A 25,816-nucleotide genomic window follows, 5' to 3' on the forward strand; every position below is an offset into this window, starting at 1 on the left:
TCATAAATTCTGACAACTATGACCTGTAGCCATAGGCAAAGTGGAATTCACATCTCATCTACAAGATAGATGGGAATTCAACAGTGGTCTGAAGGTGGGAATTGGTCCTAGTTTTTTGTTGCATGCTGAGCAAGTGTTGGCAACGTTGCACAACATCAGCTACACACAAAGTCGATTTCTCATTCCACCCTTCCAACCAACAAACAAATTTCATTAATCCACTCAGTGCGCTTGTTCCAATATAACAATGGAAATAAACCCATGACAACTTTGAACCATTAATTAATTTTGAGTTTAAAAATTGTACTCTCATCAAATGAGAAGCCTTGAACAGGACAAATGTCAATCCTTCATATTCATAGAACATAGAACATAGAACATTACAGCGCAGTACAGGCCCTTCAGCCCTCGATGTTGCACCAACCAGTGGAACCAATCTAATGACCCTCTAACCTAAACTATTCCAATGTTATCCATATGCCTACCCACAGATCATTTGAATGCCCTTAAAGTTGGCGAGTCCACAACTGCTGCAGGCAGGGCATTCCACGACCTTACTACCCTCTGAGTAAAGAACCTACCTCTGACATCTGTCCTATAATTACCACACCTTAATTTAAAGCTATGTCCCCTTGTGTTAGCCATCACCATCTGAGGTAAAAGGCTCTCACTGTCCACCTTATCCAATCCTTTGATCATCTTGTATGCCTCAATCAGGTCACCTCGTAACCTTCTTCTCTCCAATGAAAATAACCTCAAGTCCCTCAGCCTTTCCTTATAAGACCTTCCCACCATACCAGGCAACATCCTGGTAAACCTCCTCTGCACCCTTTCCAATGCTTCCACATCTTTCTTATAATGCGGCGACCAGAACTGTACACAATACTCCAAGTGTGGCCACACCAGAGTTTTGTACAATTGTAACATGACCTCACGGCTCCGAAATTCAATCCCTCTACCAATAAAAGCTAACACACCGTACGCCTTCTTAACAACCTTATCAACCTGGGTGCCAACTTTCAGGGAGCTATGCACATGTACCCCGAGATCTCTCTGCTCATCAACACTGCTAAGAGTCCTTCCATTCGCCCTATATTCTGTATTCCTGTTATTCTTACCAAAGTGAATCACCTCACACTTATTCAGATGCCTTATTCTCAGTACATGCGCCAGGCACTGGTTACCCACCTGAGAATATGCAGTTGATATTTGTTTTCAGCTGTCAAATCTACACCTTTCACCACGAATCTAAGGAAATCATTCTTCAATCTTGTTTCTCTCATTATAACTGTCCTACTCTTCAAATGGGACCAGATGGACTCCGATCCTTTATTACATAGCATCATTGAAAAGTATTCAAAACTAGGCTGGGGTTTTTTAAACCCTCATGCACTTTAGCCAACCTTGCAGCCTGACTCCAAACTAATTATATTTATTTTACTCATTTATATTGGTTTTTCATTAACTATGGCAAACTGTTTTCAAGCAAAGCTTGGTTCTTCTAAAAAGGGCGTTAGCTTGCTCTAAAATAGCTTATTTCTTAAACAATAAAGAAATGGATAAGACAAGATAGAGCAGCCCGATTCCTCATTAGTGAGGTACGAGTTCCTCATTAGGATAGTGGTTAGTCTCTCTGCCTGTCGTACAGGCGACAGGGTTCAATTCCTGATGGGAGACATGAAATTTTTATAGGTGGCAATGGTGGCACAGTGGTTAGCACTGCTGCCTCAAAGTGCCAGGGACCTGGACTTGATTCTGGCCTTGGGTGACTGTCTGTGTGGAGTTTGCACATTCTCCCCATGTCTGTGTGGGCTTCCTCTGGGTGCTCCAGTTTCCTCTCAAAGTCCAAAGATGTGCAGGTTAGGTGGATTGGCATCAAAAATTACCTTAGAGTAACCACAATGTGAGAATTAGGGGGAAAATACATAGGATTACGGGGATAGGGCCTAGGTAGCATGCTCTGTCAGAGGTTTGGTGCAGGCTCAATGGGCTGAATGGCCTACTTCTGTACCATAGGGTTTCTACAATATGATCTACTGGCAGAGTCCTTCAATTTATAGTAAGTGTGAGGACTTTAAAAATGGAATATTCTATAAGTGATCTTGACCCATTTAAAAAGAATGGGCAAACTTAAAATCCTCATCATTTCAAGGTTCCTTTTAAAGAGCACAGTCCATTTGCTAAGAGACATGCTCAAGTAGCATCTCAACAAAGGGGTCCTTTTGGAGCTTACTTTCTACCATGGCTGTTCATGTTCAGTAGGTTCACTTAATGATATCCCAAGGTCTCCCTAAAGGAGACATCACTACAATATCACTATTACAGACAAATATTTCTCATTCTTGTTGAGTTTTGACTGAGACAAGAAAACTGGTGTGCAGCTGACTGGCTGCACATAGAAAATCTGCAGGTGTGGTCCATATCATCACGCTGGCAGGGCAGGGTCGGAAAAAGTTTGCAATGTTAGGAATCTTGTTAGAAAGCCCTAAGGTGATGGGGTGGCAAATAGGGAATGTTCTTGATGCATTCCAATCTCTGCAAGAAATTTCCCAGGGGTGTGAAGGGAAGAAAGTCAACCGAAGTCCAATGAGGCAGGCAATCGTTATTGTGCCACTTAATAGCCAAATTACTGATGCCTGAATACCCTCAGCGTAAATTGAGCCCACAAATTCTCCTGAAACAGCCTCTTGGTTGCAGTCTGCACAATTGCAGTCTAGCAGTTGTGCTTTTAACAATTTTTAGATATCTTCAGCGGTTTGTGGCCTCCCAATTACATTGGACAGCACGATGTCTCCTAGTCAAGCTGTTTGCTGCCCACAACCTTCGTTATTCCAATTGGGCTTCCCAGCTACACAACCCATCTGCCATCTATAATTAGACAAGGCCCCTGCAGCTGACCTGTTAATTGGCTGATTCCGGAGTAATGGGCAGTTGGGAGGGCCTCAGATGTGAACTCGATGCCTGCCAGAAAATTCTGCCTTCATCTCCCTCGATTCTTTTACACCATTCTCACTTCCCATAATAATTCAAAAATACCTCATTCAATTTTGGCAGTAATCAGAATTAGAAAATTATGTTCAATTAGAACATTAAGACCATTTTGCATTGTTGTTAAAAGTTATGTTCCTGTTGCTATTTTCAGCACATGCTTCACAAGCAATGTGGAAACTAAAACAGACTTTCATCTACTAAAAGTTTTTACATGCTGTGCAGATGTGGAAGCAATTTGATAAATAAAACGTTAGGTGAGTTTATTTTCTCCAATTGGCTTAAATGTTACAACTATCGTTAGTATTCCAGGATTAGAGGAAAACAAAAACAAAAACAAAAAATCCAAAGATTCCACTCCCAAATGATAATCCCTGCTAGAAAATTCCAGCACACAGACATCTTGAAGGAATCAAGTAAGCTTCAATTCTATCCCTCACAGTTGAATAGACTACCAACATTAAACTCTAGACAGAAGCATGAAGGATTGCCACTTGGGTGAGATGCAAAACAATTGCTAAGAAACCAATAAAGATATCTCAGTGAGAAATTGGAATTTTATTTTGGTGGGCATAGAGTACGCGAGATGAGTGGAATGCGAATACTCTGGGAACAATTCAATAGTATGATTCAACACCTCTAAGAGGAAGCAAAGGTGAAAATTTATGGCTCAAAGCTCAATGGCTCAAGTGCAATAATTCAATGTGCGTACTGCTTAAAGGAGATCCCTATTCAACAAAGATTTAAAAATACACATGTTACTACTGACTTGGGCATTGTATCGTTAAGTAAATTCATTTGGGTCGGAGAAAGAAACTTCAACGCTTAAGGAGTTAACAAAGATATTCTTTTTCTAATTTAAAAAGCTTAGACAAGTCAATTGAAAACTTCAGCAAATAGTAATTAAAATGCAAATGTCAAGATTAATAATATACTAGAAACAGCATTCATTGCAAATCATACATGGCATGCCTGAAGTATTTCTCTCATATGAAATACCATCAGTCGAGACAAAACATATCACGTCAGGAACTATGGTTGCCATGGGGAAGACTTCCCAGACAGCTGATGTTTGGCTGTCTGAAAGAAATAAACTTCAAAAGGTCCCACATGCAAGGGTTTGGCTTCCAGCTGGACATACGCATAAACAGGCCTTCATTTTCAGGAAAGAAAATAACTACTTAGTGGGAAATTTCAAAGCTACCAAGAGACCAAGGCCATTCCTTCCAGCTGTACTGTTTGGGTCTGACATCATTCCCTCTATTTCAGGAAACACCAGTTATAACACCATTCTGCCTCCCAGATCAAAACAATATTGCAACAGCTTGTAAACTGGAAATATGGCGCGAGTTGTGACATTCAACCATTGCGTCACAAATGAACTTGTCCACATAGGAACCATGGCCTGAAGTAGCAGTGCTGACGCATTTAAAATTAATGCGAGGATTAAAAGTGTGACTGCCAGTTTTATGCTGTTTGGGCACCTCTCATCAGATCAGCTGGGCTTATCTGACATATCAGTCTAATTTCCTAAAGCAGCGGAATGATGCAATCCAATGTTATTGGACACAAAGTAAAACAACTCAGAATTATATAACTTCTTCGATGTACTAAAACCTCTCAAGGTGCTTCACAGGAGAGTTACAAAAATAAATGTGACACAGTCATACAATATTAGCACAGATGGCCAAAAGCTTCGTCAAAGGAGGAAGCATTAAAGAGTGCCATAAAGGAGTAAAGAAAAAAAGATGTGCAGAGAAAAATGGTCAATTCTCAAAGTAACAAAGGCATGGATGGGCAGATGATGATCTGAGGGAGGCAATGGTATGGAGATGAAATCAGGCTATGTTAATGATGATGTGGCATATGGGCTCATCATGGGGTCAAATATGACATCAAGATTGCAAACAATCCAATTAGAGTTTCCAGAGATAGGAATGGAGTTGATGGCTAGGCAGCAGAGTTTATATTGGGGGCCAAAAACAATGGGCAGAGTTCTCCCATGACGCCACCGTTGGGATCAATGGCAGGGAGTGGGAAGGGGATAAAATTTGGTAGGAGGCCCAAAAGTTGGTTACCCCTGATATGCAATTACAATGGGGTCTTCCAATGCTGCCTGCCATGGTGTATCAGGAATCCCACTGGCAGCTGGCATCAAGCCAGTTTGCATCCTACCAATGGGATGCAGATGAAGGTTGCACATAACCAATTCTCAACAACGCAAGCAGGATAACACACCGGTCCAGAACATGTCTGGACCAATGTGGCATGCAGACGTTGGGACTTCTCTGAAGGTGACCTGGCCCCTTCCGGAGTTTGAGATGGAAGTTATCAGCAACACTAGACCCTGGAACATGATAGCAGTGAGTGGGCAAAGCACCTATCAGATGGATCTTGCAGCGAGGAGGTCCATCTTCCAGCCTCTGGTTCCCTCAGGAGGCCCATCTTCTTTCTTCAATAGTGGGTCGGTGATGTCGATCACCTTTTAAATAAGACATCCTAATATGACAGTGGGATGTGTACTATGAAGCCTGCCCCACCACAGAAGACAGTGATAAACCCCAGGATTGATAAGTAATTACGCCAGATAGACAATACGGCATGATTTCCCATCTCCCTCTCACACTCGCAGATCCCACTGCCACCACAGGACATGGCCCCAGATGGGAGAACGCCTTTAGTCTTCCCAGTATTTAAATTTGGGAAAATTTCTCATCTGCCACAACTGGATGCGAGGCAAGCAAGCTGAACATAAAGATGGTGGGGGGAGAGGTTTGAGAGAGGTACTGCTGAGGGAGAGCTGCATGTGCTAAATGTGGAAACTGATGTTTTTGTTGTTGAATGATGTCGCTGAAGAATAGTGCTTTGATAAGAATTAGAAGGGATCCTTAGAGACACCAGAGATAAGTTCGCTGATGACACGAAGGTCGGTGGTGTTGTGGATGATCTGGAAGGATGGCAAAAGTTGCAGCAGGACATAGATAGGATGCAGGACTGGGCGGAGAAGTGGCAGATGGACTTCAACGCGGATAAATGTGTTGTCGTCCATTTTGGCAGAACCAACGGGATGAACGAGTACACTATTAAGGGCAGAAGTCTGAGTAGTGTTGAGGAGCAGAAGGATCTTGGGGTCCGGGTCCACAGGACTCTTAAATCGGCCTCGCAGGTGGAGGAGGTGGTCAAGAAGGCGTATGGTGTACTGGCCTTCATTAATCGAGGGATTGAGTTTAGGAGTCGGGAGGTAATGCTGGAACTTTATAAGACCCTTGTCAGGCCTCATTTGGAGTATTGTGCGCAGTTCTGGTCGCCTCACTATAGGAAAGATGTAGAAGCTATTGAAAGGGTGCAGAGGAGATTTACAAGGATGTTGCCTGGACTGGGAGGCATGCCTTATGAAGTTAGGTTGAGGGAGCTGGGACTCTTTTCCCTGGAGAGACGAAGGTTGAGAGGCGACCTGATAGAAGTTTACAAAATGTTGAGAGGAATAGATAGGGTGGACTCTCAGAGGCTATTTCCCCGGTTTGAAATGGTCGCTACGAGAGGACACAGATTTAAGGTGCGGGGAGGGAGGTTCAGAAGTGATGTTAGGGGTAAGTTTTTCACTCAGAGGGTGGTGAGTGAATGGAATCGGCTGCCGTCAGTGGTGGTGGAGGCGAACTCGCTGGGGTCTTTTAAAAGACTTCTGGATGAGTATATGGGGTTTAATGAGATTGAGGGTTATAGATAGGTCTGTAGGTTGGTAGGTGATGTGGTCGGCGCAACTTGTGGGCCGAAGGGCCTGTTTGTGCTGTAGTGTTCTATGTTCTATGTTCTATGTTCTATAACCGTATGGAAAATAATTCTATGGTTATAATTGGGCAGCTAAGAATGGAGCCAGCCAAGCACAGTCCTGCTCAACTGACTGGTGGTTACAGAGAGGCCAGGAGGATGGTGTGATCAACCTTTCCACAGTTGCAGACAGATTGTAAAGGATAAGGAAGGATCGTTTTCCTTTGCTACAGTCACATGGGATGCCATTTGGGATTCAAGTTAGTCTTTTCAATATTGTTGCAGGAGCTGAAACTTGATTAGTGGATACAAACAAACAGAGTTTTAGAAAACATGGTCCATGGACTTGGGAGGTGAAAGCATGTTGATTTGTTAGTAAGGAAGTCAGCAATAATGGTAGATGGGAACGAGAGTGGCACAGTATCCAAGCAGATAGAAATATTAACATCAGCTCATGAGAGCCAGGAAAGAAAGTTGGGTTCCAGTATTTTAGCAGGAAGTGGATGAGGCAGAAGGAGACCGATTTTATGGAAAGGAGAATTGAAGTGGGCACAAGGGGAGATAGGAACAGAATTGGAAAAAGGCGCGAGTTCAGGGCCACAGCAAGGAACCTTACAGGATGTTTGAAGCAGTGAACAGTGGGAGAGAGGAAAGAGGCAGAAGCTATTGATCAGTTGATCATAATCTTAGTGACAATGTAATCCCCAAGCTCCTCACATTTGTTATTCGAGGTGAAGGTGGAGGAAACAGAAAAGGGGTTTCAGGAGATTGTCTGCAGTACTGAAAATAAGCAGGGTGTTTCTCTGCAATCCCATATGATCCTGGAAAATTGAGCAGTCTTGGCAAGGGAGAACAATAGGGCATTATGCATGCCAACCAGATATGGCAGAGAATGGCCAGATGGTTCATCTTATCCATGCAAGTCTGTGTCTTTTGCACATAAGGAAGCAAAGCTGAAGGACACATTGTGGATTCTGTGTGGGTAAGAGGAAAAGTGGCGGTTTTAATAATGACTAGGAATTAGCCTTTAACCAAGAGCTAGTTTTCACTGAATATGCACAGTGATCGGAACAGAAGATCTGACTGCTACAATGTGCTAGCAGGAACTAGTACTGAATGGACTCCCAAACTAGCTTGAATAAATGTAATACATTTTGGAATGAGCATAAATTTAACCACAGGACTGGAACTAAAGTATTGAAAATTTGCATGATGTTTTGCAGGATGTTTCACCTAGAAAGACCACAAGGCTGGCAGATGTGAGCAGGCTAGTTAAATTCAGGTACAGTTAGCTCCTTGTTTCTTGAACATTGTGTGATTAACATCAAGCTTCCCAAGCAAAGTCTAGAAATACTTTTCTTTAACCAGCACTCAAACCTGATCAACAAACTTGATGATTTTGTCCAAACTGCACCTCAACTATCCAGTTTCAAAGCTGAAATAACTGTTGGTAGGAAGGACTCGCGTTAAGAGTGCTTCAGTTGATAATTCATTTGTCAAACAATTCAGTGTTATTTCAATGTGACCATTACCTTATTATTATCATAAATAGGCCTACATTAACACTGCAATGAAGCTATTGCGAAAATCCACTACTCGCCACAGTCTGGCGCCTGTTCTGGTACACAGAGAGAATTTAGCATGGCCAATGCACTTAACCAGCACTTCTTTCAGACTGTGGGAGAAAACCGGAGCACCTGGAGGAAACCCACACATGCATGGAGAGAACGTGCAAACTCCACACAGACAGTGACTTAAGCCAGGAATCAAACCTGGGTCCTTGGTTGCTGTCATAGTGTACTGAGAATCTATGCAGTGCAGTTCTGTATGGACAGATTTAGTTGTCAGTGAACAACTGCACTCAGTTATATAATGCAGCATATTGTATAGAGGGTGTAGGATGTATCATAGAGTTGCAGCCCACAATCAATCAACCACAATTGTATTGAATGGTGAGTAGGCTGGATGGACCATGTGATTTAATCTTGCTTCTATTTCTTATGTTCTTGTATGTCAAGAAATTACTAATTTAGGAAAAAAAACTAAATTTAAAAGCTGTTTAAGATTTTATTTAGTTATGCGACACCAATTAGAACATTCTCATTTAAATAATGTCAGAAGATAAACATATAAACTTTTGTTCCACTATTAGACATTTTGGAGGGTTCACCACACGGCACTTCAAAAATAGCCTGACATCAATATATCTTTGAAGATTCAGGAAACAGCATTTTACGTAAAAAGCGTAATTTATTATAGTTGAAGAGAGTTCATAAGAAAATTCAGCCTTTTGCTTTTATAAATTTTACCTCTGTATCCAGCAGCATTGGTCTTCCAGTCTGGAGCATTCAGGTGTCCAGAGCGTGATGTCCTTACAATAATGTGCTGCACATCCCTCCAATTCAGGTAAGGGCTGAAGGAAGAGACAACTGGATTTTAAATCTTCACATTTCAAAATTCAGCACAGCTTTTAAAAGAGTTTTATTCAAATCTTGTGGAAGTCAACATATAAATTTCAGCTCTGAATTCTTTTGCAATTTCAAGTTTAATACGAGCCGACTTTACAATTGTAACATGCACAAAATAACCTCAGGAACACTAATAAATAATGTTTTGTTATTCTTTCACAGGGTGTACGCATCAGTAGCTAGACCAGCATTAGGTCTCTTTTATTCCCCCTGTTGCTTCCATTACTACGTTCTAATCTCAATTTAATTGACTCCTGCATCGGATGCTTTAAATTTAATTGGAAAGGAAATGGCCCACAATTGGTCTCAAGGGCTTTGTTGCTGGCTATTAGCAATTAATCATTGCCATGTTAAATTCCTCTAAAAAGGGCAAGGGCAAGGCTGTCAATTAATAAGGAAAGCGTTCTGAATGGCATTTTTTTGTTGTGTGTGCAGTGAGCCATTGATCATTGAAAGACATTATGAAGTCCATCTAGGGTTGTACATCATAGTCATGTTCATCACTGACTAGCACAAAGTACTTAAGAGTTTGGTTGGTTCATTGTTGGCTGTCCCACTGTCACTACCACTTGTTGATCTCAACAAGCTGCCCTTGTAGTATATCACTCCCGATCCCCATCTTCTTCCATGAAGGTGTTCTCTTATTCAGTACAGGTCTTGGGGGATATTTTACCCAAATAACTACTCGATATGTGAGGTTGGAAGGTAAGTATTAATAGATTAATCAACTGTGGAGGCAGTGCCATTCATAGTTCAGCCTTATTCTTAACACACATAACTACACCTTTCAACACTGGGAATGCTGATGGAAGTTTCTACTCCCTGATTAGAAGCGCACCAACTCTGGCTTTAAAGTCTTTTAAAAGAAAATCATTGAATCACTATCCCCAGTATCTGAGAACAGAAGCTGAATGATTCAATTCTTAGTCTGTGTGGACATACTTGATCTGATTTGGAGACGAGAGGAATGCTACAATTGATCTTAGTCATCCAGTGTTCCTGCTAATGATTATTATCCAATGAGCCCGACTAGAACTGCACTGCAGTAATAAGATTAAGCTTGTTAACCCATGGTTGATAGGCATTTCAGACTTGTATATAAATAATAGCCACTTTGAACACCAGGAAATTGTAGTTCATCAGGAAAACATTATTTTCAGGAACAGAGCAAAAGGGGAAAGGGAATTTACAGTGACTCAATGCACATATGTATGAAAAACCTGAACAAAATCTGCAATGACATTATGTAATTGATAATAAACCAGTAGAGGAGGAAGTTGGGTGTTAGCAGGTTGGTTGGTTGGTTGGTTGGAGGGAGAGAAAGACTCAAACCAAAACAAATCAAAATTAAATAACACTTAAATTAGTTGGGAACAAATTTCTAAAGAAATGGGCAATTGACATTGAACTAATGGGACATCCAATCCTTTGAGCCTGTTCCAGAGTTCAATTCGATCATAGCTGGTCTGTATCTTAATTCCATATACCTTTGTTCCATATTCCAATACTCACGAACAATTTACCTTATGATATCTGACCATTTTAGGTCAAAAGTTTAAATCCACTGACATTGAATTATATAATTTGTGACATCATAGATAAAGAATCACACAACTATAAAATAACCTTCACAACCAAATTTATAGGTAGAGAGCTTGAAACAAGTCAAATCGAAAGATGAACACACTTTGTTTTATTCATACTTTTGCCACTAAACAGTGAATGCAATATGCCCCTGCAATTCTAAACAGGAATCTCCAATTCTCTGTATCTTTATACTGGAACAGACTGATCCAACATTACCCACAAGCAAAAATATTTTAACCTCAAATCAATTCGGCTGAAATATTTGAAACCATGTAAATGTAGCCCTCTGCGGACTGACTCTATTGTAATTCTAGCAGATCTGGATGAAGGAATCAAAAATACGTCTTCTGAAAATCTCAGATAATTCGGCTTTGTATGTCAACCATAAAGCAGATTAGCGTCATATTTGAAAAGTGATAAATGCATCCACAATCTGACACACGAGTTAATCAAACTGACTAGTTTTGAATTACTGATGTCCATGCACGTTGCATATTGGAGTAGAGTTGAATCAGGTTTCACAGACTAGCTAGAAAGAGGCTTGTCCAAGGACTGCAGGTTGCAAGATAACAAGTTGGATAACATGTTAATGGAATGAATTTTCTGAATTTTGAATGTGGCAGAGTAACAGCAGGAAACTCAAAAGGACTAATTTGTGGACGTCATCAATGCTAATTGATCCAATCTAATCGTGCTATGTCATGCATTAGCAAGCTAATTTTAATATGAGCAATTTAAGTTGAATTATACAATTATTAAACATTTAGCTGAACTTGATTACTAATATGAGCCAGAGCACATTTGGTTTCAAACCCTTCAAATCACTGTGCCACATTCACTAGCGTCAAGACTACCTTTTTTGCTATTCTTTCTGATGGCTATAATAAGGAAATTGCAGCTCTGATTGCTAAGGAACACTAATGGACATGCTGAATTAGAGTAAACAAATAGACCTGTTAAAAAACATACTAGGTAGGGGGCTTTTGTCTTTCCAGCTTTAGATGAGACCAGCTGCATTGTAAAATGTAATTTTACAAGAGTAAGAGTCATTACTAAATGGGTCAAATCACAGCCTCTAGGAGGAAAGTGGTTTCCTAGGACACAGCTGGAATATAAAGGTCAAGTTCTACATGAAAGAACTCAGCCATCCTGTAAAATGTCAAGATCTTGAATGTCGCCATTGCTTGCACTGATCCCATTTTTATGAGCCACTATCTTATGATGCACTTCTACATTTGCTGCATCTGTAGCTCTGTTCAGAGAGAGCAGCATCTGAGTGCATGTCCTCCCAATGCATGACCTAAACAGGCTTCTTCATCTTTTAACAGAACTGTGGACCTATGAAAATCTGAGTCAAATGATTCTGCCATCTGGATGAGGAGAACAGTTTAAACAATGCAACGTGCACACAGGGAGGTACACACACCTTTTACCCAAAATCCAAACTTAGAAGTGCCAAATGCAAGTGTCCAGAATCTTGGCTATTATTGCACAAGCATTAAGTTCAAGTTTAAGAACTTATTGATTACACCAGCAGGCCCAAGGAGCAGATAGGCTTGCTTGTGTTCCAATGATTCGGAGTTTCAAAGTTGAATAAATATTGCATACCACATTGGACAAGTTACAACAAACTGGAAAAGAAGAATGAAGCAATGTCACATGCAGAAACCTTTGAAGATGATGGGACAAGTTGAAGAAGTTGTTGAAAAAGACAAATTGGATTCTTAACATTAGAAATTGAGCCAAATGCAAAAAGACTGTGCTGAACTTTTATAAAACACTGCTAAATCCCATTTGGAGCATTGGGAAAATCTTTCCCTGGTCCTTGGAGATAGCTTGGGCCAGAGAAATATCCTCAGAGTCTTTCTGGTGATAATGACAGACAGAACTTCCTCAACTCCAGTAACTCCTCATAACTTGTTTTCTTATCTTTTGAAGGGCAAACCATCTAATTTTGACTGAGTATCCACCCATGATACTGCCAAAGGGATGGTAAATTCTTATTGCAGTGCACAACAGGTACAAGCTTTACATCTTTAACATGCAACATTTTTAACCCCAATTTATTAGACGACTCCTTATGTAGTCACCTCCTCCCATTGTCAGATATAAGGGACTAAATCCTTATTTTCCTCCATCCCCTGCATCATCTGCTTCAGAAATACAGGACAGAGGGTGGCCAGGTCTCAAAAATGTTGGAATACAACACGTAGCTCTCAGCTATGGGATGGTCCCATAAAATCCAGGATAGTTGGTCATCCTAGTTCCAATGTCTCAGTGCCCATTAAGTAGGTTTAATCTTTTAAGGACACCAGCAAGAGATGAAGGCTGAATCATAGCTTTCAATCTCCGACTCAGTGCATCTTTGTTTTGCTATACACACATTCCACTCTCATAACATGTCTTGGGAATCAAGTATTCTGCCTAACAAAGAGGTCATTTTTTTTTTAGGACTATAAAATCTAAGATAGGAAAGCCACAATCTGTTAGGTTTACAGCAGGGTGTGTTCCATAGATACTATTAAGTTATCAAAACTTGGCAAGGAGGCGTTGTTTAAAGGTAAGGGGTCTTTAAGACAGTGACGAGGAGGAATTTCTTGTCTGAAAGGGTCATTAATCTATCCCTTCATCAAACAGAAGTGGAGGCTAACTCACTGAACATATTCAAGGCTGAGTCAAACAGATTTTTAACTGACAGTTGAGTCAAGGGTTATTAGTAACTGTTATCAAGACCACAAATCAGATCTTTTGTGATCCTATTGAATGGGAAAGGGAGCTTGATGGCTCAAATGTCCCTTGCTCCTATCTCTTATGATTTAATATGCTCAAGGTGGAATGGCACAGTTGTTACCACTACTGCCTCATAGTGCCAGGGACCTGGGTTCCATTCCCAGTTTGGGTCACTGTCTGTGTGGCGTCTGCATGTTCTCTGCATGGGTTTCCTTCGGGTACTCCAGTTTCTTCCCACAGTCCAAATGACATGCTAGTTAGTTGCATTGGCCATGCTAAATTCAGTGTACCTGAACAGATGCCAGAGTGTGGCAACCAGGGGATTTTCACAGTAACTTCATTACAATGTTAATGTAAGCCTACTTCTGACTAATAAACAAACTTAGGCCACATGGACAAATGGCATGGGATACATCAGAAAGCAAAATCAACATCATTTTACTAGGGAGGTGGGGGCAGGAACAGTGGACCCCATAAAAATAGGTAATAGTGATAGTCGATGAAAGTAAGGAAATGCCTGACATGCATACAAACAAATGAAACAGGAGAAGTAAGCTCCTTGGCCCCTCCAACATTTGATAAGATTATGGCTGATCTATTTGTGTTTCAGGTTCTACATTCCCATCTATCTCTTAAAACTTTTGATTCTCTGGCCTAACAAAAATTTTACCTACTGCTGCCTTAAAAATATTCAATGACCGCACTCACTAACCAATATTTTATGCCCCTATCTATAGTTGAGAAAAAACCTGCAGGCCGAACGTTCTAAGGAAACCAATAATGGACCAGGGACAGAGACTCACCAAAATTAGTATGAGCATAACAAAACAAAAATGGCACTACAAAGCGACAAATCCCTGGGACAAGGAGATTTTCACCCCCATTGCAGATACCCTATCTAGAATGTTCCAATGTCTTCACAAATTGGAAAGCCTTCCTTTAGAGTGAATAATGGGGCATGTCACTCTTATCTAAGAAAGGTGAGGGAGGAAATCAGAGAATTATACACAAATAAGCCTCGCATCTGATGTGGGGAAATTACTGGAATTTATAATTAAGGATTAGGTGACGGAACCTTAAAATGTTCAGCTGATCAGAAAAGGCTAGCATGGATTTGTAAAGAGTAAGTCATGTCTGAAGAACCAGATTGAATTTTTTGAAAAGAGATGTTATTTGTGAGCAGATAGCATTTGGTAAAGTTCCCTTTGTTACAGACTGCCAACTAAAGTTAGGCTCGTGGAATTGAAAGGCAAATGATTGACTTGATTAAGAAAATGAGGCGCAGGAGACAGAGTAGGAATAATAGGCAGGCACTCCAATTGGCAGGATAAGACTAGCAGGGTCCCATGGTATTGTAAACAGCACACCTTGGCAGGATAAATTGGCCTTGGAAGACTGCAGCTTGGAATAAAAGCTGGATTCCGAGGGTTGGCTTATCCCTTCCTGAGTTGGGACAGACTGTAGATGGAGTACCAAATGAATAACACCACTGGCCTGCATGCTGGCTTATCATCTCTGTTTCAGACTCTGACAACTTTCCTGAAGATGGGTAAGAATAGGGAACATTCAGAAGTAAAGTCATCCACTTCATGAAATGGGCATGTTGAGGTCATTGGCGAGCTCATTAAGTTGTAGCCTAGTGGGAACAGGGTGACAGTACTGAAACCTTCTACTTGATGCAAAGGAAATGGTGAAATGTCGGGCAAAAAAAAACTCCAGTTCCTATCGTCCAGACTGCCCTACATCTGATGATATCTGAAGTTGTAGGGTTGTGATAACACAATTGGATCAAATGTACTCCTTTTTATTTTACAATATTAATCTATCCCCTAATTGAAGTTTCTCATCCTTGAGACCATTCTTGTAAACCTCTTCTGCACTCTCTCCAATGCATTCGCATTCTTTCTATAGTATGGCACCCAGAACAGTACACAATGCCTCCACTGAAGTCTAACTACTATCTTGTATAAATTCATCATAACTTCTTGTTCCTCTATCCTATGCCTCTTTTAATAAAACCCAGGATACGGTATGCTTTGTTAGCTGCTAGCTGCACCAGTCCTGCCATCTTCAATGATTTATGCCCCTCTGTTGCTGCATCCCTTTAAGACTTTTACTTCTTTTCTAGTACTGTCTCTCAACGTTCTTCCCATCAAAATGCATCACCTCACACTTTTCCAGTGAACTTCAGCCCACTCCACCAACTTGTCTACGTCCTTTTGAAATCCTATAATGTCCTCCCACAGTTGACGATAGTTCTGAGTTTTGTGTCATCTTCAAACGTTGAAATTTTCACTGCACACTAAGATCTAGATCATTAATAGATATCAGGAAAAGCAGGAGTACCAATATCGACTTCTGGGGAACATCACTACAAATCTTCCACCGGTCTGGAAAATAGTAATTGACCATTACACTCTGAACATAAGAACATAAGAAATAGGAGCAGGAGTAGGCCATCTAGCCCCTTGAGCCTGCCCCGCCAATCAATAAGATCATGGCTGATCTGTCATGGCTCAGTTCCACATTCCCGCCCTCTCCCCATAACCCTTAATCCCCTTGCCTATCAAAAACCTATCTACCCGCGTCTTAAAAATATTGAGTGAGGCAGCCTCCACCACTTCAACGGGCAGAGAATTCCAGAGATTCACCACCCTTTGAGTGAAGAAGTTCCTCCTCAACTCCGTTCTAAACCGCCCCCCCCTTTATCTTGAGGCTGTGCCCTCTAGTCCTACTGTCCTTTCTGAGCAGGAAGAGCCTCTCCACCTCTATCCTATCCATCCCATTCAACATCTTATATGTCTCAATGAGATCTCCCCTCATTCTTCTAAACTCTAACGAGTACAAGCCTAGTTTATTCAGCCTCTCCTCATAGTTCAACCCCCTCAACTCCGGAATCAGCCTAGTAAACCTCCTCTGCACTCCCTCCAAGGCCAAAATATCCTTGCGTAAGTGCGGTGACCAAAACTGCACACAGTACTCCAGCTGCGGCCTCACCAGTGCCCTGTACAGCTGCAGCAAGACCTCCCTACTTTTATATTCAATCTCCCTCGCTATGAAGGCCAGCATCCCATTTGCCTTCCTGACCACCTGCAGGCTGGGTTTTTGCGACTCATGCACAAGGACCCCGAGGTCCCTCTGCACCGTCGCATGCTGCAGTTTTTCGCCACGTAAGTAATAGTCCTTCCTACCATTATTCCTACCAAAGTGGACAACCTCACATTTGCCAACATTAAATTCCATTTGCCAGTTCCTGGCCCATTCGCCCAGCCTATCTAGATCCTTCTGCAGACTCTCCACACCCTCCGCACAATTTGCCGTTCCACCAATCTTGGCGTCATCAGCAAATTTCGACACCATACACTCGGTTCCCTCCTCCAGATCATCTATATAAATGGTAAATAGCTGAGGCCCCAGCACCGACCCCTGGGGCACTCCACTAGTTACCAACTGCCAATCCAAATAGCACCCATTGACCCCCACTCTCTGCCTCCTATTTGACAGCCAATCCTCTATCCACGCTAACACCCTACCCCAACTCCATGCCCCCTGACCTTCTGCAATAACCTCTTGTGAGGCACCTTGTCAAATGCCTTCTGAAAATCAAGAAACACCACATCCACCGGCTCTCCTCTATCCACCGCCCTAGACACATCCTCATAGAATTCCAATAAATTCGTCAGACATGACTTCCCCTTAACGAAACTGTGCTGTGTCTGCTCTACCAAACAATTCCCCTTAAGATGCCTCGCTATTTTCTCCTTGATCACGGATTCTAACATTTTTCCTACAACAGACGTTAAACTAACCGGCCTATAATTCCCTGCCTTTTGCCTGCCACCCTTCTTAAACAACGGTGTAACATTAGCCGTTTTCCAATCTTCCGGCACTTCCCCGGAATCCAGCGACGTTTGGGAAATAATCACCAAGGCATCCACTATCACCTCTGCCATTTCTTTCAGAACCCTTGGATGCATTCCATCTGGTCCTGGGGACTTGTCCACAATTAGTCCCTCCAGTCTGTCGAGCACCGCCTCTCTAGTAACAATAATATCATTCAGGCCCTCCACTCCTACCATCTTTCCATCGCTAACACCTGGCAAATTATTCACGTCTTTCGCCATGAAGACCGAAACAGAAAAGTTATTCAAGGCTTTCTATTATTTAGCTAATTTTGTATCCATGTTGCTACTATCCCTTTTATTCCATGAGCTGCAACTTTTCTCACAGATCTGTTGTGTGGCACTGTCCAATGTTAACAGCATTACCTTCAGCAACCCTCCCTGTTACCTTTTCAAAAAAAACACCAAGTTAAATACAACTTCTCCTTTAGAAGTCCATGCTGGATCTTCCTAATCAACCCACATTTTCCATGTGATACTAATTCTATCCCGAATAATTGTTTCTAGAAGCTTTCCCACCACTGGTGTTAAATTGACTGGGTCTGCAATAGCTGGACCTATTTTTACAACTTTTTTTAAACAAGGTGCAACACTTGCAATTCTCCAATCCTCTGGTTACTCACCAGAAACTGAAGACGACAAAGATTAAGGCTAGCTCCCCTGCAATTTCTATTCTCACTTCCTTCAATATCTTGCTCATATCATGATAACACTGTCATATTGTAGGGGACGTAAGGTACACTGGCATTTCAGGACATAAGCGTATAATGTAGACAACAATGTTAGTTCAGTACTGGGGTAATTGACCTGGTGTCCAGTCCAGTATTTATCCCTCAGACAATATAACTAAAACGGTTTAATAATGCATTTATCTCAGTCCTGTAATTGCTACAGTTTACAAATTGGCTGCGGCGTTCTTTAAATTACATGGGTGATGACACCTCATAAGTAACTGAAACGTTGCGCTTGGGTCATTCTCAGGTCAGGAAAGGCACTGTACAAATGCAGGTTCTTTTGCCTTTAGCAGAGTGACCATTGTTACTAAAACTGAGAAAACATTTAACTTTAAACCCATAAAATGAGTCTTGAAGATACATTTACGTGTTTGAATGAATGGCACATAAAGTGTATGTATGTTGACACCTATTTTTGAAGCCATTTTATAATTAAGGATACTTTCACATGCAAAATATGTATGTGCATACTAAGGAAATATTGAAAAGAATACATTTATATGCATATTTTGCAAAGTCAGTACATACCCTGGTGACAACCTTGTGTTGCACGGGGTTCAGGCAGCTTGTGGTTTGAGTCCAGGGTTTACTTAGGGCAAGGGATGTGACCCTGCAATACTAATACTACAATATTTAGGTCAATTATAATCAGATCCAGGATTTTTCTTTTTCTTTTTGCAAATGCCAGCGTCATATATCATTTGCGACAAATTCTATTCCTCCCTTTGAAAGGTGAACTGGGTGCTTTTGTCAGACTGAAGCACTGGCTTTGAACCATGTGATTTTACTCAGACACAAGATAGATAACTCAACAGTAAAATGTTGCAACTATGTTATATCTGTTTCTCAATGCCCCTCCATTGCATAAAAATATTAAGATATTTTCTCTCTAATTGTAGACTATAAACTCAATCTAGCCCATTTCCTTGGCCAGGCTGCCAAAGATCTTAAAAATGAATAGGTTGACTCTCTTGTCTGCAAGGTTCATTGCCAACGTAATACTCTAAGATACTCATCATTAGCTGTCAAATCAGAGGACTTCAGTTCATGTTGATAATGTACATTTTTGTCTGTGTTAAATTTTTAAAACTTGTACCTTTTTATTGCCAGAACCCTGATGTAAAGATTGAAACATTAAAATCTTTGTGATCTTTTCAAAGAAAACAATTTGGTTCAGCCTTCTTCTCAAAGTCTCAGAAATGTCAACATCACGACCCTATGTTGTGGACCTATTTGATTTATAATTAGGCATGTTGCTTACATTTCCATAAGTATAATATATTTGAAAGATACTCAATAACAAACAGGTAAGCATCAATACTGGCAGCAGATCCAAACTTTCACCATGGCACAGAATGCTCATTTTTAAATGAATAAATTTCCATAATTGACATGTCAAACTGTCTTTTTCCTCCAGTCCTCTTAATTTGTAAAGATCTTTGTTGGCTAGTGTGTCTGGCGCTGATCAGAAGTTCTCCCTTTTAAAACATAACCTTTGTGAACTCATTTCAACTGCTTACAAGTTAAAATATTTAGCACTGACAAAACTTTTGTCACAATGAAAAAGTTGCAAACATATTTTGTATTTATGTAGCATCTTCAAAATAGCATTTCATAGGAGAATTATTGAACAAAATTTGACACATAGGGCAGTATTAGGATAGATGATCGAAGGTTTGGTCAAAAGAGCAAAATCAATTTGGGTGGAGATAAGAAATGGGAAACGTAAAAAGTCAATTGTGGTACTTAAATACTGTCATCCTTAATTAGAAGAGAAGCCCTTTTCCAAGTTTCCTGTCTCTGAAATATCAAATGCCTTTCAATATTCAGGTCTCAGCATTAGTTTCCTTGCATCCATGTTTCTGTAATGGATACTAGATTATAAATATTTAGTTTTGTGCTAACAATTTATCCATTTTATTACAAATGCATTCAAATACAGAGCCTTTAACTCTGTCTTTATTTTAATAATTTTTGCAATCTCCAGCCTTACATGCTTGTAACTCGCAGGTTTGACCCTTCTACTGCCCTTGTTATACAACCTGCCAGACTACTGGCTAATGCCCTATGAAATGAAACCCAATTCTTCCATAACAAACACTGAGCCACAAATTCAACTCCCTAATCTTATTTATCCTATGTCAATTTGCTGGTGGCTCAGGTAATAAATTGCCTTTACGGTTCTGCTTTAGAATTTAGTCCCTAGCCATTCACTCCCTCAAAGCAGAACCTCTTTTTTAGTCCCATCTATGTTGCTGTATCCACAAGCACCACAACATCTGGATATTCCCTCTCCCATTTCAGGTTACTCTCCCGACCCGAGTAAATGTCTCAAATCCTGGCATCAGGCAGGCAGCACAAATGTCTGGACTTTGGTTCTTATTGGCAGAAAACCATGCTTACCTCCCTGATTATACTATCACCTATTACCACTGCATTCTTATTAACTCCCCTCAGTTGAATGTTGCATTCTGTCGTGGTCAGTTCATGCATCCATCTTGCAGGTGCCACTCCCGCCTGTACAGGATGCACAAACCTCATACCTGTTGGACAATTGCAGTGGCAGGAACCCTCACTTGTGCTTTCTCAATTCCCTTACCGTCACATCTTCCTGTCCCTGACCACTAATTAAATCAATCTATTCTAAAGGATGTGACTGCTTACTGGAATAAAGCCTCCAGGTAACTCCCCCTCCTTGACACATCAGTGTCTGTACCTCAGCCTCTATCTTATTGACTAAGCTGATCTCTTTGAGCTGCAGTTCTGGTGCTAAAATCTTGACTACTGGCTGTTGTTGCACCCCTGTTAAATACAGGCAGCAGGGTTTTGAAATCTTATTTTTTAAGTTTAAAATAAAATAGAAAGCATTTGACTGCACCATCAAGCTGTCATAATAAGCTATTGCATGGTAGTATGTGAATGTGAATACAGTGGTGTGTGCCTCAGATAGGGGCATTGCATTTGGGGGAAGGCTAACAAGACAAGGGAATATACAATAAATAACAGGACACTGAAGTATAGTGGAAGCTCTGGGCCCGATTTTACCATTTTGATTCTAAGTGCCGAATCTGGGTGTAGTACAGATCTGACCTTGAAATCCGCTTTGCAGTGCGCCCATATGCTTTCAGCCAGCTCCAGTCCGACCTACGCTCTGGGCGGGGCTTAATGCTGCTGGAACGATCATGCACGCACAGTTCGAAAAAAATTTGAAAAAGCACACCCGGACCGGGAAAGAGAGAAAAGCAGAAAGCGGAGTGACTCTCTGACACAGATCATCCTCTTGGGGCAGGGTGGGGAAGTGGGTCAGATGTATCTCGGGGGGGGCGGGGGGGCGGGGGGGGGGGGGGGTTGGTGGTGGTGGTGTGGTGGGGTGGCGACAGGACTGATCGTTGACTGGTGTTTGGGGGGGCGCGGGGGGGGGAGCGATTGCTTACTGATTGGTGGGCAGGGTTGTGGGGGGAGTGGGTGCAGCCACTTCGGGAGGAGGGATTCGTTCCTCTGGTGGGGAGCAGGGGTTACCCGCAGAGTGGCAGCAGACAACCCCCGCTCCCCCCACCAGAGATCCACCCATTCCCCAACCCCCCAATTAGTGAGCGATCAGGCCTCCCCCCCACCACCAGACAACGATCAGCTCTCTCGCACCCCCCGCCACAGATACATCTGATCCACGTCCTCTTCCTCTCCCTCCCCAAGAGCATCAAGAGGATGCTCTGTCCTGCCTCTTTCTCCTCTCCCCCTCTAAGAGGATGCTCTGACTCGCCTCCTCCTCCTGCCCTCCCCCCATCCCAGAAGATGATCTGGGTCAGAGAGCCGTTGCAGGCTCTGAAGCCGCTTCTGAGGTTCCCCTGCAAAATAAAAATCAGTTTCGGATTTTTATTTTGCAGATCGCTTATGGCGTGGATCCGAAACAGACCAGATGATGATAAAGTGGGATTTGGTGGGCGAGTTGGGTGCGGTTCATTAAATCGATTTAAATGCATGCTAATGCATTTAAATCACCGGGCCACCTGATTTGGGCACGGACTGGATCCACGCCCGAATTGGGCGTCAGTAAAGCTGCGATCTGCTCGGATTCGGGTGTGTTAAAGGTCCGATGCCCAAATTTACCATGATGTTGGGTGCGAATTTTTGGTAAAAAATAGCCAAGAACGTACCTGGGATACTTGCCTTTATGAGCCGAGGCATTGAATAAAATAGCAAGGAGGTTATGCTGGAACTGTATAAAATACCAGTTTGGGCACAGCTGGAGAACAGTGTGCAGTTCTCATCACCAAACTATAGGAGAAAAATGATTACAGTAGAGAGGGCACAGAGGAGAATTAAAAGGATGTTGCCTGAACTGGAGAATTTTAAGTAATGAAAAAAGATTGAATTGGCTGTTGTTTTCTTTAGAAAAGACGAAGGTGAATTGAGACTCAATTGAAGTGTATAAAATTATTAGTGGTTTAAATAGAGTGGATAGGAAGGCCCTATTCTCCTTGGCCTAGGGATCAATAATACTGGCTACAGATTTAGGGTAAGAGTTTTGATGTGACTCAAGGTGAAATTTCTTCACTGGTATGGTTGTTCCCGAAAGGGTGGCAGAAACATTTGTTACATTTAAAAATGTTTGGATATGTAATGCATGTGCAGTAACTTGCAAGACTATGGACCAAGAGTTGTAAAATAGGATAGCTACTTGTCAGCCAGCAATGACACGATGGGCTGAATGGCTTCCTTCTGCGCTGTACATTTTTATGATTCTATGATTATGGACAGAAAAACTGACAATTCTGGAAATATTAGAGTCCTCTGGAAGTAGGAGGGGTAATATTAGCTTTATTAAATCAAATGAAAGTATTTGTTCTTCAATGAAATCAGCTGGCAATGGGTTACTTGGAATGGTTAAGTTGTCATGCAGAGGATCAAAAAAAAAGCAACTTTAGAAACAAATAGTTAAAAGAAATGGTGGAATGAAAAAGGAGTAGAGGTTTAAAAGACTGGCCAAGCAACACAAGAGAATCATTAAGATCATATTTCATCTGGGAAAGGTGATGTCACCACTATGATCTTTTGGATTCTGAAAGGCATGTCTGCATAAATTACATTGATATTACAAAGGTTACATAATCTGTACTGGATGCATGCACAAACAATTCAGCTGCCAATAGTCTATCTCAGAACACATTTACTTTTCTCGTGTGCCAGTCACAGTTCAGGCAGTGATTAAATCAGCATTTTCCCCAATTCAAAGTGCATGACAACCCAGGTCAAAGAAAGCATTCAAACAATCCATCAGATAGTCCTATACTGCCAAATCCCAGGATGACCCTGGTACCTCATGTGGAAAATCTTTCATAAGACATTTTAAATAAACCTCAAATAATCTTTTTGAAAACGAAAACAGTGAATTAGACATGATAGATCTAATGCCTTTTGAAGGCAGCATCTTTCAATGAATTGTGTGAAAATTAACTAACTGTATGTGTTTATTTAGGAAATTTGGCCCCATTTACCTGTTAGATTGGCCAGGTGCCTGGTTGAACAAATAAACCTAAGCAGGTCCTGCCTGGTAAAAGCACAATATACTGAAGCAAAAATCATCATTAACACATACACCAGCTTCCTTGTAACGTTCTTTAACATTAAAAAAAACATTGTGAAATCATGCCTCTTTTGGAGTTGTTCTTCAGTAATGGATTTTTTTTTGGGTGGAGTTGCTTTTCAATTCAATCTAGTATATCCATGCTCTCAGCCAATTCCATTCAGCAAGCAACTCGTAAGATAAGCGCAGTAACTTGAAAATATTTTAGACATGACAAAAACTGCCTTGTGAAAATGATTAAGACGTAGGTGTCTAAAATTTATCCAATTAAGTTAATTCAGTTGAGCTTGTCAGTTTTTATTAAGTGTACAGAGGAACCATTTAACAGGAGGCCCTCTTGAAATGAATTGGAGCTTACTTTGCTTCCAGTGCCAGTGCAATAATCCCAGCGGCCATCGGTGCTGAAGCAGAGGTTCCTGTGTGACTGTCTGTGCATCGCTGCCTGAGGTCAGTTGTGATCTGAAACAAATTGTCCAAAGTAATTTAGTTTGGAAAGAAACAAATCCCTGTTTAAAAAATTACCAGTGCTGCAATTTAAATACTAACAATTCTGATCCAGTTGTGACCTCCGCAAACTTGGCTTTTTTAGCATAGCCAAATGTATCCTTGCCAATTAAAAGATGATGCACAATTATGGGTGACTAAGCATTGTACCTAAAAAGGTATTTTATGAATTTCAATACATGCTCCCTCTCCTCCTTAATTTTATTGATAACAACATGGTTCCTATAGGTAGAGGGGATAAGAAAGAAGGAACCACAACATAGAATTATTTTTGCCATTAAGTAGAAATTGACAAACAGAAGCAACTTTTCAAGTGGTATTAAATTAAAAAGTGCTCATGTACATCAAAGGAGAACAAAGGAATAAAATGAAACAAATACGTAGAATAGAAAGAAAATAAAAATTGCAAATTTCAAGCGTCAGAAACAAAAGTCAATGTGGGGCATTGTTTCACTCATTGGTTAATACTTTGACAAGGTGATTGGATATCACGATCCAAGCCCTGCAGGTAATCTTTCTGAACCTTTTGTTTCATAAGCTTATGACAAATTGTTCAGAAAACAAAGGTAGTTTTAAGAAATTTATATTTGCATTAGTAAATATCAGAAATAAGGTGCCATTTGAATTTAGAGTTCATGTGTAAGGAAGGGTAAGCAGTTACATCCCTGCTGGACAAAGGTGACTGTATGTGTGGGGGTTTTGCTTTCAATTCAAAAAGTGCTTCTATCGTGCTTAGAGAAATAACAGCACGAAGAGTAAATAAGTCTAGCAGAAGCAGGAGGTCAAAGCCAGAAAATGCTGGAACAGCTAGGTCTGACAACATCTGTAGAGAGAGAACAGAATTAAAGTTTCAAATCTGGATGACTCTTTGTCAGTGCATGAGGTCATTGCTTAGTAACCAGGGGACCTTTAAAGGAAGGAAGGCTTCTCAGTTTAGTTTTAGCGAAATTCATTTACAGTTGCAGCTAGATTGCAGGAGTCAATATCTCTCAACTCTTGCAGAAAAAAAGCTGGACATGGAAAGGACATTCAAACAGACTTTCCAAAGGACCAGATAAAGTCCACACAACCAGGGAATTGGACCAGAAAGAATATCTTGGAAGATTGCAATTAAGAGAAAAGAGACCAAAAAAGAGAAGTTGAACAATATACTGTTCAGGAGAATTCAAGGCAAAAGCTGATAGTGTGCAAAGCAGCCTTCAGAAATCAATGGTCTGATACCATCTTAATACAGTCTTGAAATTAACATTTAAAGCAAATATGAAGAGTTTGTGTCAAGTCAAGACAAAGGAGTCCTGAAGGTGATATACAACCTGGAAGTGAATTGTCGATTGAAACAACTAAGGGAAAGCATTATTTAATAGAAGATTTTAAAATGTGCCACTTTGAAAGTGGAACTGGAAATCACTTGTGTGGAAGTCGGAGTTCAGCGAGAAAGGTGGCTCATGGTATAAGAATCATCTGAGGCGATTGTGAGGAGAAATCCACTCGGGTTCAAAGTGGAACGCGTCTGACAACAACCAGCTTGTGATTTTAAGGGACTGTTTATAG

At 41.1% G+C, this 25,816-nt stretch overlaps 1 protein-coding gene across 3 annotated transcripts in view; it reads right to left on the reverse strand.

The window, feature by feature from the left end:
* pcsk5b (proprotein convertase subtilisin/kexin type 5b) overlaps positions 1 to 25,816 on the reverse strand; it is a 338,718-nt gene that overhangs the window by 165,880 nt on the left and 147,022 nt on the right. For all 3 annotated transcript variants that reach the window (XM_080188893.1, XM_080188895.1, XM_080188894.1), the window contains exons 9-10: positions 24,120 to 24,220; positions 9,066 to 9,169 (exon numbers count right to left, since the gene is read on the reverse strand). In XM_080188893.1, the coding sequence (XP_080045019.1) occupies positions 9,066 to 9,169; positions 24,120 to 24,220 (205 nt within the window). The remainder of the gene's footprint in view (positions 1 to 9,065; positions 9,170 to 24,119; positions 24,221 to 25,816) is intronic.

This window comes from Carcharhinus amblyrhynchos, chromosome 5 (assembly GCF_965287045.1).
Source record: "Carcharhinus amblyrhynchos chromosome 5, sCarAmb.v2.hapA, whole genome shotgun sequence".
NCBI lineage: Eukaryota > Metazoa > Chordata > Chondrichthyes > Carcharhiniformes > Carcharhinidae > Carcharhinus > Carcharhinus amblyrhynchos.